The sequence below is a fragment of the Bombina bombina genome, chromosome 6 (assembly GCF_027579735.1).
Source record: "Bombina bombina isolate aBomBom1 chromosome 6, aBomBom1.pri, whole genome shotgun sequence".
Lineage (NCBI taxonomy): Eukaryota > Metazoa > Chordata > Amphibia > Anura > Bombinatoridae > Bombina > Bombina bombina.
This window is the reverse complement of record NC_069504.1, coordinates 1,018,915,048-1,018,929,562: the sequence shown is the minus strand read 5'-3', so window position 1 is coordinate 1,018,929,562 and position 14,515 is coordinate 1,018,915,048. Positions and strand designations below refer to the sequence as shown.

At 38.5% G+C, this 14,515-nt stretch overlaps 1 protein-coding gene across 1 annotated transcript; it reads left to right on the top strand.

Annotated features, from left to right (window-relative positions):
* Positions 1–250: 250 nt before the first annotated feature.
* LOC128662425 (integrator complex subunit 11-like) lies at positions 251–2,418 on the top strand. The gene is given in 2 exon segments (XM_053716211.1): positions 251–1,710; positions 1,712–2,418. Coding segments are annotated over 2 exon segments (1,431 nt in total). The 5' UTR covers positions 251–603; the 3' UTR covers positions 2,036–2,418.
* Positions 2,419–14,515: the final 12,097 nt, after the last annotated feature.

The following is a 14,515-nucleotide window of genomic DNA, read 5'->3' as shown; positions in this document are numbered from 1 at the left end:
GGGTTAAAAAATTGAATCGAGTGGCGGCGATGTGGGGGGGCCTTGGTTTAGGGGTACATAGGTAGTTTATGGGTGTTAGTATACTTTAGAGTACAGTAGTTAAGAGCTTTATGAACCGGCGTTAGCCCAGAAAGCTCTTAACTACTGACTTTTCTCTGCGGCTGGAGTTTTGTTGTTAGATTTCTAACGCTCACTTCAGCCACAACTCTAAATACCGGAGTTAGAAAAATCCCATTGAAAAGATAGGATACTCCTTTAGGTGCTGGACAGGATGTTGGACGCAGCTGTATTCTTGTGTCTATTGGGGGGAAGAACCTGATGTTGGATTGTGGCATGCACATGGGATTTAATGATGATCATAGATTTCCTGACTTCTCCTACATCATACAAAATGGACGTCTCACTGAGTTCCTGGATTGTGTTATCATCAGCCACTTTCACTTAGATCATTGTGGAGCATTGCCGTACATGAGTGAAATGGTTGGTTTTGATGGACCCATTTATATGACTCACCCAACTAAAGCCATTTGTCCAATCCTGTTAGAGGATTAAAGAAAAATCACTGTAGACAAAAAAGGGGAAACCAACTTTTTTACATCCCAGATGATAAAGGACTGCATGAAGAAGGTGGTGGCGGTGAACTTGCACCAAACAGTACAGGTCGACGATAAGTTAGAAATTAAAGCCTATTATGCTGGGCACGTACTTGGAGCAGCAATGTTTCACATTAAAGTCGGCTCTGAGTCTGTGGTATACACTGGTGACTACAACATGACCCCAGATCGTCACTTAGGAGCTGCTTCGATTGATAAATGCCGGCCAGATTTACTCATATCAGAGTCTACCTATGCCACCACTATCCGAGACTCCAAACGTTGTAGAGAGAGAGACTTCCTGAAGAAGGTCCATGAGTCAGTGGAGAGAGGAGGAAAGGTTCTTATTCCTGTCTTTGCTTTGGGACGTGCTCAAGAACTCTGCATATTATTGGAAACATTCTGGGAACGGATTAATCTGAAGGCTCCAATCTATTTCTCTACAGGCCTAACGGAGAAAGCAAACCATTACTACAAGCTCTTCATCACGTGGACCAACCAGAAGATCCGGAAGACCTTTGTCCAGAGGAACATGTTTGAGTTTAAGCACATCAAGGCCTTTGATAGGGCTTTTGCTGATAACCCTGGGCCTATGGTCGTTTTTGCAACTCCGGGCATGCTGCACGCTGGTCAGTCTCTACAGATCTTTCGCAAATGGGCAGGCAATGAGAAAAACATGGTGATCATGCCTGGTTACTGTGTACAGGGCACAGTGGGACATAAAATCCTAAGTGGTCAGCGCAAGCTGGAAATGGAAGGAAGACAAACGCTGGAAGTGAAAATGCAAGTAGAGTACATGTCCTTCAGTGCTCATGCAGATGCCAAGGGTATCATGCAGCTGATTCGTCAGGCAGAGCCTCGTAATGTTCTACTGGTGCACGGAGAAGCCAAAAAGATGGAATTTCTAAAGTTGAAAATAGAACAGGAGTTTAAGATTCAGTGTTTCATGCCAGCCAATGGGGAGACTTGCACCATCACGACCAATCCCAACATCCCAGTAGATATCTCATTGGGACTCTTAAAGAAAGAGTGTGCACTCAGTCTGGCACCAGACTGTAAGAAGCCTAGATTGATGCATGGGACACTTATTATGAAGGATAATAGCCTTCGTCTATTCGTCACCAGAACAGGCATTGAAAGAGATCGGCCTTGGAGAGCACCAGCTACGTTTTACCTGCAGGTTACATGTTCAAGATGTCCACAAAGAACAAGAAACTGTATTACGGTTCTACAACCATTTGAAAAGTGTGCTAAAGGATCGTTCAGTGCAACATCTGCCTGATGGCTCTATCATGGTGGAATCTATCCTCCTCCAGGTTTCAACACATTCAGAGGACCCAGGAACAAAGGTTTTGCTTATATCATGGACATATCAGGATGAAGACTTGGGAAGTTTCCTAACCTCACTGCTAAAGAAAGGACTTCCCCAAGTAACAAGTTAAGATACTATTCAGCCTGACATGTATCCCTACAAACGGAGAGTCACTTCAGACTGATAACCTGGTTTCTGTAGCAAACCAACCAAGGGAATGAGTTGTTACATGATCTTTGAAGAAATGATGAGTTTTTATATCCCACTCCCAGACACTATTGTATATAAAATGCTCTTTAAGTTGCATTGTATAGGAATTTTCCGTCTTTGCTGTTCAAAAAGGGTTTCAGAATGCATTGGTGTTTTTTGCTGAATAATGCACAGTAATTGTCTCCCTTGTGATATAATGGGAATCACATATTAGAGAGATATCATATAAACTTAATGGAATGTCAGTCTGTGCCTTATTGTAATTTTTTACTTTATTTTTAATAAAGTCCTGTTTTTTCCCAAAAAAAAGAAAAGAAAAGATAGGATACGCAATTGACGTAAGGGGATCTGCGGTATGGAAAAGTCGCGGCTGAAAAGTGAGCGTTAGACCCTTTTTTGAGTGACTCCAAATACCGGAGGTAGCCTAAAACCAGCGTTAGGAGCCTCTAACGCTGGTTTTCACGGCTACCGCCAAACTCCAAATCTAGGCCTTGGTTAAACCAGATCAGGTTTGCACGACTTGTTGGGAGTTAGGGTTTTTTTCAGCTTTTTGCGCTCCATTGAAGTCTATGGGGGAAACCGTTAACGCAGTCGCGATATTCTAACTTGTGTTGTGAAAATCCTGAGAGTGCTGGAATTTTGTGCATATATGTTCTGTGTGTGTATATATATATATATATATATATATATATATATATATATATATATATATATATAACATCTTGCAATATATAGTATAAACTGTGTTCTGTGTAGTTGAGTTCCAGATAAAATGTTTATAATTTTTGCTTCTGATTGAAACATAGACTTTTGTATAGGTTTCTGTTAAGATATCATGCACGAGAATGCTTTTATAAAATAGTTTACTGTTGAAATCGCAAAACCAGAACATTTACCCTTGGAAGCTATTTCAACCTTTTGGGTAAAATGACTGTGAGATTTCTGGCTACTACTGTGGGAAGCTGGAATTAGTTCTTAAACAAGGTACACAAATCAGTCATGGTGGGTGGAAAGGTGATTAAAAACCAGTTTCCCTTCTACAAGTTTGCTCTTCTCAGTTTCTCTGCATTTTTGGAAAAGTGTCTGCTCCCTCTACCTTATGTGCTTCCCTTCCCTGTTGGCTCTTATCTATACCCCTCAGGCAAAAGACTAGATCATTTGTAAGCAATATATAATTATGTAGAAATATATGTATAAAAACTAATGTGTTTAATGTAAGCTCACAGCTGCAGTGCTTTATTTTGTGCTTTAGAAGAAGCTTCTTTAAAGGGATACTAAACCCAATTTTTTTCTTCCATGATTCAGATAGAGCATGCTATTTTATGCAGCTTTCTAAATTACTCCTATTATCATTTTTAATTCATTCTCTTGCTATCTTTATTTGAAAAAGCATAAATCTAAGCTTAAGAGCCTGACCATTTTTGGTTCAGAGCCCTGGATAGCACTTTCTGATTGGTGGCTACATTTACATTTACACGCAGGCGCGTGCACGGAGCAGGAGCGGGTGGGAACTGCTACACTACAGATATTGTTCTGTTTCAGAAGTGGGAGAAAGGGGGTGGGAGTATGCCCTACATCATACGTTAGGGTACTTGGAGGGGGTGGGGGGTTTATCTTTGGGGGGGAAGCTACACTACAGAAAATTAAAAAAAAAAAACTGGAAAAAAAATAAGTTTTATTCTAAACTGGGTACTGGCAGACAGCTGCCAGTACCCAAGATGGCATCCATTAAAGTATAGGGGGGGGATCAGGGAGGTTGGGGGCTAAGGGGGGATCCTACACAGCAGCATATGTAAATATGCTCAAAAACACCACACAAAAAAACAACTATACCGTTTATTTTAGTACTGGCAGACTTTCTGCCAGTACTTAAGATGGCGGGGACAATTGTAGGGTGGGGGAGGGAACAGAGCTGTTTGGGAGGGATCAGGGGGTCTGATGTGTCAGGTAGGAGGCTGATCTCTACACGAGAGCTAAAATTAACAATGCAAGCTCCCTACAAGCTACCTACTTAACCCCTTCACTGCTAGCCATAATACACGTGTGATGCGCAGCGGCATTTAGCGGCCTTCTAATTACCAAAAAGCAACGCCAAAGCCATATATGTCTGCTATTTCTGAACAAAGGGGATCCCAGAGAAGCATTTACAACCATTTATGCCATAATTGCACAAGCTGTTTGTAAATAATTTCAGTGAGAACCCTAAAATTGTGAAAAATATAACTTTTTTTTTTTATTTGATCGTATTTGGAGGTGAAATGGTGGCATGAAATATACCAAAATGGGCCTAGATCAATACTTTTGGTTGTCTGCTACACTACACTAAAGCTAAAATTACCCCAAAAGCTCCCTACATGCTCCCTAATTAACCCCTTCACTGCTGGGCATAATACACGTGTGGTGCGCAGTGGCATTTAATGGCCTTCTAATTACCAAAAAGCAACGCCAAAGCTATATATTTCTGCTATTTCTGAACAAAGGGGATCCCAGAGAAGAATTTACAACCATTTATGCCATAATTGCACAAGCTGTAAATATTTCAGTGAGAAACCTAAAGTTTGTGAAAAAAATTGTGAAAAAGTGAACAATTTTTTTTATTTGATCGCATTTGGCGGTGAAATTGTTGCATGAAATATACCAAAATGGGCCTAGTTCAATACTTTGGGATGTCTTCTAAAATATATATATATATATATATACATGTCAAGGGATATTCAGGGATTCCTGAAAGATATCAGCGTTCCAATGTAACTAGTGCTAATTTGAAAAAAAGTGGTTTGGAAATAGCAAAGTGCTACTTGTATTTATTGCCCTATAACTTGCAAAAAAAGCAAAGAACATGTAAACATTGGGTATTTCTAAACTCAGGACAACATGTAGAAACTATTTAGCATGAGCATTTTTTGGTGGTTGTAGATGTGTAACAGATTTTGGGGATCAAAGTTAGAAAAAGTGTGTTTTTTTCCATTTTTTTCCTCATATTTTATAATTTTTTATAGAAAGTTATAAGATATAAAAAATAATGGTATCTTTAGAAATTCCATTTAATGGCGAGAAAAATGGTATATAATATATGTGGGTACAGTAAATGAGTAAAAGGAAAATTACAGCTAAACACAAACACCGGAAAAATGTAAAAATAGCCTTGGTCCCAAACGGATAGAAAATGGAAAAGTGCTGCGGTCATTAACGGCTAGATTTGGAGTTTTGTCGGTAACGACCCGAAAATCTAACGCCGGCTTTTTTCTGGCCGCACCATAAAAATAACTCTGGTATTGAGAGTCCACAGAATGGCTGCGTTAGGCTCCAAAAAAGGAGCGTAGAGCATTTTTAACGCAGCTTCAACTCTCAATACCAGAGTTGCTTACGCAAGCGGCCAGCCTCAAAAACGTGCTCGTGCACGATTCCCCCATAGGAAACAATCGGGCTGTTTGAGCTGAAAAAAAACCTAACACCTGCAAAAAAGCCGCGTTCAGCTCCTAACGCAGCCCCATTGTTTGCTATGGGGAAACACTTCTACGTCTGCACTTAACACCCTAACATGTACCCCGAGTCTAAACAACCCTAACCTTACACTTATTAACCCCTAATCTGCCGCCCCCGCTATCGCTGACACCTGCATTTTATTTTTAACCCCTAATCTTCCGCTCCGTAAACCGCCGCTACTTACATTATCCTTATGTACCCCTAATCTGCTGCCCCTAACACCGCCGACCCCTATATTATATTTATTAACCCCTAACCTGCCCCCCACAACGTCGCAGCCAGCTACCTACAATAATTAACCTCTAATCTGCCGAGCGGACCTGAGCGCTACTATAATAAAGTTATTAATCCCTAATCCGCCTCACTAACCCTATAATAAATAGTATTAACCCCTAATCTGCCCTCCCTAACATCGCCGACACCTAACTTCAATTATTAACCCCTAATCTGCCGACCGGAGCTCACCGCTATTCTAATAAATGGATTAACCCCTAAAGCTAAGTCTAACCCTAACACTAACACCCCCCTAACTTAAATATAATTTTATTCTAACGAAATAAATTAACTCTTATTAAATAAATTATTCCTATTTAAAGCTAAATACTTACCCGTAAAATAAATCCTAATATAGCTACAATATAAATTATAATTACATTGTAGCTATTTTAGGATTAATATTTATTTTACAGGCAACTTTGTAATTATTTTAACCAGGTACAATAGCTATTAAATAGTTAAGAACTATTTAATAGTTACCTAGTTAAAATAATTACAAAATTACCTGTAAAATAAATCCTAACCTAAGTTACAATTAAACCTAACACTACACTATCAATACATTAATTAAATACAATACCTACAAAAAAATACATTTAAATAAACTAACTAAAGTACAAAAAATAAAAAAGAACTAAGTTACAAAAAATAAAAAAATATTTACTAACATAAGACAAATATTACAACAATTTTAAACTAATTACACCTACTCTAGGCCCCCTAATAAAATAACAAAGACCCCCAAAATAAAAAAATGCCCTACCCTATTCTAAATTACTAAAGTTAAAAGCTCTTTTACCTTACCAGCCCTGAACAGGGCCCTTTGCGGGGCATGCCCCAAGAAGTTCAGCTCTTTTGCCTGTAAAAAAAAAACATACAATACCCCCCCCACATTACAACCCACCACCCACATACCCCTAATCTAACCCAAACCCCCCTTAAATAAACCTAACACTAAGCCCCTGAAGATCTTCCTACCTTGTCTTCACCTCACCAGGTATCACCGATCCGTCCTGGCTCCAAAATCTTCATCCAACCCAAGCGGGGGTTGGCGATCCATCATCAGGTGGCTGAAGAGGTCCAGAAGAGGCTCCAAAGTCTTCATCCTATCCGGGAAGAAGAGGCGATCCGGACCGGCAACCATCTTGATCCAAGCGGCATCTTCTATCTTCATCCGATCTATCTTCATCTGTTCCGATCAGCCAATAGAATGCAAGCTCAATCTGATTGGCTGATTGGATCAGCCAATCGGATTGAACTTGATTCTGATTGGCTGATTCCATCAGCCAATCAGAATATTCCTACCTTAATTCCGATTGGCTGATAGAATCCTATCAGCCAATCGGAATTCGAGGGACGCCATCTTGGATGACGTCCCTTAAAGGAACCACCATTCTGCAGTTGGACGTCGCCGGAAGAAGATGGGTCCGCGGTGGAGGTCTTCAGGATGGAGCCGGTCGTCATCGGATGAAGATAGAAGATGCCGCTTGGATCAAGATGGTTGCCGGTCCGGATCGCCTCTTCTTCCCGGATAGGATGAAGACTTTGGAGCCTCCTCTGGACCTCTTCAGCCACTGGATGATGGATCGCCAACCCCCGCTTGGGTTGGATGAAGATTTTGGAGCCAGGACGGATCGGTGATACCTGGTGAGGTGAAGACAAGGTAGGAAGATCTTCAGGGGCTTAGTGTTAGGTTTATTTAAGGGGGGGTTTGGGTTAGATTAGGGGTATGTGGGTGGTGGGTTGTAATGTTGGGGGGGGTATTGTATGTTTTTTTTTACAGGCAAAAGAGCTGAACTTCTTGGGGCATGCCCCGCAAAGGGCCCTGTTCAGGGCTGGTAAGGTAAAAGAGCTTTTAACTTTAGTAATTTAGAATAGGGTAGGGCATTTTTTTATTTTGGGGGTCTTTGTTATTTTATTAGGGGGCTTAGAGTAGGTGTAATTAGTTTAAAATTGTAATATTTGTCTTATGTTTGTAAATATTTTTTTATTTTTTGTAACTTAGTTCTTTTTTATTTTTTGTACTTTAGTTAGTTTATTTAAATGTATTTTTTTGTAGGTATTGTATTTAATTAATGTATTGATAGTGTAGTGTTAGGTTTAATTGTAGGTAATTGTAGGTATTTTATTTAATTAATTTAATGATAGTATAGTGTTAGGTTTAATTGTAACTTAGGTTAGGATTTATTTTACAGGTAATTTTGTAATTATTTTAACAAGGTAACTATTAAATAGTTCTTAACTATTTAATAGCTATTGTACCTGGTTAAAATAATTACAAAGTTGCCTGTAAAATAAATATTAATCCTAAAATAGCTACAATGTAATTATAATTTATATTGTAGCTATATTAGGATTTATTTTACAGGTAAGTATTTAGCTTTAAATAGGAATAATTTATTTAATAAGAGTTAATTTATTTCGTTAGAATAAAATTATATTTAAGTTAGGGGGGTGTTAGTGTTAGGGTTAGACTTAGCTTTAGGGGTTAATCCATTTATTAGAATAGCGGTGAGCTCCGGTCGGCAGATTAGGGGTTAATAATTGAAGTTAGGTGCCGGCGATGTTAGGGAGGGCAGATTAGGGGTTAATACTATTTATTATATGGTTAGTGAGGCGGATTAGGGGTTAATAACTTTATTATAGTAGCGCTCAGGTCCGCTCAGCAGATTAGGGGTTAATTATTGTAGGCAGGTGGCGGCGACGTTGTGGGGGGCAGATTAGGGGTTAATAAATATAATACAGGGGTCGGCGGTGTTAGGGGGAGCAGATTAGGGGTACATAAGGATAACGTAGGTGGCGGTCGGCAGATTAGGGGTTAAAAAAATTAATTCAAGTGTCGGTGATGTGGGGGGACCTCGGTTTAGGGGTACATAGGTAGTTTATGGGTGTTAGTGTACTTTAGAGTACAGTAGTTAAGAGCTTTAGAAACCGGCGTTAGCCCAGAAAGCTCTTAACTACTGACTTTTTTCCTGCGGCTGGAGTTTTGTCGTTAGATGTCTAACGCTCACTTCAGAAACGACTCTAAATACCGGAGTTAGAAAGATCCCATTGAAAAGATAGGATACGCAATTGACGTAAGGGGATCTGCGGTATGGAAAAGTCGCGGCTGAAAAGTGAGCGTTAGACCCTATTTTGAGTGACTCCAAATACCGGCGGTAGCCTAAAACCAGCGTTAGGAGCCTCTAACGCTGGTTTTCACGGCTACCACCAAACTCCAAATCTAGGTCTAAGGGATTAAGAACAAATTTTTAAAGGGACACTGAACCCAATTTTTTTTCTTTCGTGATTCAGATAGAGCATGGAATTTTAAGCAACTTTCTAATTTACTCCTATTATAAAATTTTCTTCATTCTCTTGGTATATTTATTTGAAATGCAAGAATGTAAGTTTAGATGCCGGCCCATTTTTGGTGAACAACCTGGGTTGTCCTTGCTGATTGGTGGATAAATTCATCCACCAATAAAAAAAATTGCTGTCCAGAGTACTGAACCAAAAAAAAAAAAGCTTAGATGCCTTCTTTTTCAAATAAAGATAGCAAGCGAACAAAGTAAAATTTGATAATAGGAGTAGATTAGAAAGTTGCTTAAAATTGCATGCTCTATCTGAATAACAAAAGAAAAAATTTGGGTTCAGTGTCCCTTTAAACATATTTGTTTGTAGCCCACACTAAATGCCAATTATAATTATTACTTTAAAAATACATTATATTCTTTAATCACTCCTATGCCACAGCTGTGAAGAATTTTTCTAGTGCCGGAGGTCAGAAAGATTTTCACACTTTTCCTACATATCCATTCTGACTTCATTCGCACAGGAAGACTATATATTGTTTTTCTTTACCCATCCAGGAACTGTCTTTATATAGCTATGTCTTGTTATTTCATGTTCATTTTAGACATATGATTCTTGACATATTACTGAGTACATAATAGTAAAGAGAAAGAAAAAAGTGAATGTCACGTGTGTCCTAAGCACACATATACCAAACATATAGTTTTTGTTTGTTCTTAGGATTTACAACCCGCAAACTTAAAGGGTGGTAAACTTTCCTTTTTTTTATAAACAGATCCAGAATCTTAGTGATATTTTAGATGGAGTTTTATTCATCAGTTGTAATAAAGATGCGATATAATTTACTTTTTAATATACAGGTATGCACCACATGACGTCCGTTCGTGCAACGTCCGACTGCATATAGGTCCGTGGTTAGTTTAGTTTATAGAAATAAAATAAGAAAAGTATTTTGTACATACAGCTGTACAGTGTATAATTGTGTACAAAATGTAATTGTATGAAGTACAGATTACATATTAGCCTATGTACAGTATACAGTATTTACATAATTTTTCTACTTAACCCATATACTGTACAGTATTACATTGCCAGCCTTTGCTAAGTACGTATATACTATGGTGTTCACACAACGCCCTAATCACATAATGTCCTATTTCACAGAATGTATTGTGGACTTTAAGTGACACATACCTGTAGATTCAAATTACCTGCAATTCGCCGCCCACTTCAAAAGTCAGTTTTTATTTGAACTAACGGTTTGTATTGTTCTCCAATCAGCGCTCTAGCTACAACAAAAGTGTCTTATGGGGAGGGCGCTGATTGGACAACAATTCAAACCTTAAGCTCACAAAAAAACTGAATTTATACGTACCAATAAATTTCTTTCTTTCGGTGTGAGGAGAGTCCATAACATGTGTGATATACTTCCTGCCAGCAGGTAGAGGTCAAGAACCCTCACAAGAGCTTTCAATCTCTCTCAACTCTACTGCTCTACACTTCTCTCCCAGAGAAACAGCGCAGTCTGTGAAAAAAAGAAGGACTCCAATAGTGCAATATTGTTTGAAATTAGCACTCTTTATTTACAACAGGCAAGCCAAATACTCACAATATCTGGCGTGGTTAAAATCACATAAAGGTATCTTTGAAATAAAAGCTGAACTTGAGCAATCCTGTGGTCTGTACACGCTTGGGAAGTTAACAGCGATGTACCCGGTCGGCGTGTGACGTCACCACCCGACAACAGCTGATTCTGTTTTACACTCCGTCTGCATACACTGACTCACAGTGCTCTCTGAATCTCGGCCTCAACGCGTTTCTCGCCCCCTGCTGGGCGCTTTTTCAAGAGGAATCAATATTGCACTATTGGAGTCTTTCTTTTTTTTCACAGACTGCGCTGTTTCTCTGGGAGAGAAGTGTTTGGTGATCAAACTGCAAGACAAGCAGTGTGTTTGAAATAGATGCAGCTGGGTCTGAAAGGAATATCTTTGGAACAATTACAATCAACAGTAAGACTGTGTCCACATTTGGATTTATACAAAACTCATTGGCTCCTATTTATAAGACTTTATTTCAGTTTATATATTTTTGTATTATTCTTTTTATTAATTCTCAATTAATATACATATTTTTATGTATATATATATTTCTAAAAAAAAATTAGGTATGAAACTATTTATCTTGGAATAGAATACTCATTCAATTCTGCATATATATTTTTTAATTAATTGTTTTTAATTTTTGCTGGGATAGTATTGCGCTGTATCATTTGGTGGTAGTTAGTGTTCTACTGCTCTACAGTTAAAGTATAGCCGAGCAGAGGAGAGAGGAGGAAAAAAATTGAAGGAAAGACCAAAAGCAGGGTTAAAAATTGCAAATAATTCTACAAAAAATAGGGGGGTCCCATGGACTCTTTTCACTCTTAAAGAAATACATTTATCACTAATTATAAATTCTGTTTTCTTTGGAGGATGAGGATTCCATGGGTGTCCATAAGATGTGGGATACAATACCAAGGCTGAGAGTCCATGTTAAGGATGAGTGGGACAAATAAAGGGCAGTTCCTATTGCTGAACATTGCAGCCTGAAGGACTTTCATTCCAAAAGCAGCTTCTGAATAAGCAAAAATATAAAAATGGTAACATTTTGAAATGGTATGAAGAGAAGACCAAGTTGCCTGCTTTGCAAATCTTTTCCGCATTCTTGAAGGCCCAAGAAGTAGATACAGATCTAGTGGAATGTGCAGCAATTCATTTTGAAGGAAGTAAGCTTTACATATTATCTATTTCAGCCATGAAGCTAATGTCACTTCCATTGCATTTTCACCTTTTCTATTACCTGAAAAATTGACAAATAAGCTAGAGGTTTCTCTAAAATCTATAGTAGCCTGAAAATAATATTTTAAGGCTCTAACAACATCCAAATTGTGTAAAAGACCTTCCTTAGAATTAGAAGGATTTGGGCACAGAGAAGGAACAATAATTTCCTGGTTAATGTTTTCAGAAGATACAACCTGAAGAAGAAAATCTTATTTGGTTCTAAGAACTGCTTTATCCTGATAAAAAGGGAGGATCGGAAGAAAGAACTGAGAGTTCAGAAACTCATCTAGCTGAAGAGATGGCTAGAAAAAAAAGAAAGAACCTTCCAAGACAACAATTCTATAAGTAGAATTGTTATGCATAGGTTCAAATGGAGAACCTCACAACATAGAACCAGATTAAGTTTCCAAGGAGGAGAAATAGGCCTAATAACAGGATGAATTCTCACCAAGACCTGAACAAAAGTTTGAGCATCAGGCAACTTAGCCAATGTCTTATAAAACAAAACAGACAGGACAGAAATTTGTTCTTTTAAATAGCTAGCTGATAAACCTTCCTCCAGGCCATCTTGCAGAAACTGAAGAATTCTAAATGATTTCCAATAAAAATCTTTAGAACACCAATTTTATGGTAAATCTTCTGTGTAACCGATTTCTTGGCTTGCAGAAGAGTAGAGATTACCGAATCTGAGAAGTCTATACTCTTGAGGACTAGGTGTTCAACCTCCACATCATCAAATTCAGATATTGAAGGTTGTGATGATAAATATGTACTTATGTACTGAATGATGACTTAAGTAATCTGCTTCCCAGTTGTTTACTCCCATAATGTGAATAGCAGACAGTGTGCAGTGGTTTTTCTCTGCCCAAGACAGAATGTGAGAAACTTCTTGCATGGCAAGGGGACTCCAAGTCCCTCCCTGATGATTGATGTATGCTTCAGCCATGACGTTGTCTCACTGACAATGGATTAAATTTTCCTAACCGAGGAGGACCCAAGAGTGAAGAGTCCGAAGGAATGCACAATGTTCTAGAAGATTGATGGGTAACCTCGCCTCCTGAGCAGACCACACTACCTGTGCCCTCCATAACTCCCAAACAGCACCCCCAACCTTTTAGACCTGCGTCTATAGTAATCATGGTCCAAATAGGCCAAATAAAAGAGGCTCCAAGGGTCAAAAAAGAACTGTCCCTCCACCATGAGAGATTGTTTGCCTGATGAACTGACCTCTATTTTCTGCTCTAGATGAAAATAATCTTTTGACCAATGATGAAGCATGGATAGCTGAAGGGGATGAAGATGAAAAGGAGCAAAAAGTACTTTGTGTTACACTGCTACCATAAGACCCACTACTTCCATGCACTGTGCTACAGATGGGGAATGCACCATCTGTAGAGATCAATAGACTTTTTGTAGTTTGTGTCTGTGAGTTTCAGAGAGAAACAAATGCATTTGAACAGAGTCTATTATTAATCCCAGAAAGACTACTCTAGTAGTTGGGAATAAAGAACTCTTAGGAACTCTTGGTATCCATGATCCTGAGGGAAGAAAGTTACCCTCTGGGTATGAGAGGATGCAAGAGAAAAGTATGGGGCTTGGATCAAGATATTGTCCAAATAAGGAGCAATATAGATTCCCTGTGCTTTGATCACCAACAGAGCCCCTAAAACCTTTGTAAAGATGTGAGGGGGAAGTGGCTAAACCAAATGGTAGAGCCACTAACTTGTAATTTTTGTTGAGAAAAACAAATCTTAGAAACTGGAAATGGTATTTGTGAATTGGGATGTGTAGATAAGCATCCTTCAAATCTATGGTTCTCATATATTGACCCTTTTGTACCAAGGGTAAAATGGTGCGGATTATCTCCATCTTGAAAGAAGGAACTCTGACAAATTTGTTCAGGGACTCTAATCCAGAATTAAATTATATGAGTTTTCCTTTTTTGGAACAATAAAGAGGTTAGAATAAAACCCTCTTCCCTGTTGAGAGACTGGGACTGGTTGTATTACTTCTGTGATGACCAGGGTTAACCAACCCTGCACCAGTCACTTGTTTGGCACAAAAAAGGGTTAACAGACCCTTTCCACTTTAACTAATCTGTCACAGTCTAGCCCCTCCAGGCAAGCCTGAGACTTAGTTCAGTGGGTGCAAGGGTTAACAACAGTCTATAGTCTGTCATAGAAAAAATGCTAAACTCCCATTTAATGCCACCCACACTAAACTATCTCTAAGCTGCCATCACTTAAGATTTATTTATGGGAAATATTAGGGAAAAACCCAGACTTACAAATAAAATCCCAGAATACAATTTAGCAACAAATATTCTAAAATCACAGTAATAATACTACCAGTCTCTTTCAGTAACGTGGATCAAATATTAGACAAAGGCAAAAACTTAAGTGAATATTTATTATGTGAAAAATGTTACACAGTGCATTAGTAATACAAATATGTTAACAAATATTATTATACATAAGCAAACTGTTTTAAAATAAAAAGGAGAAATAACAGAAACCTTATACTTT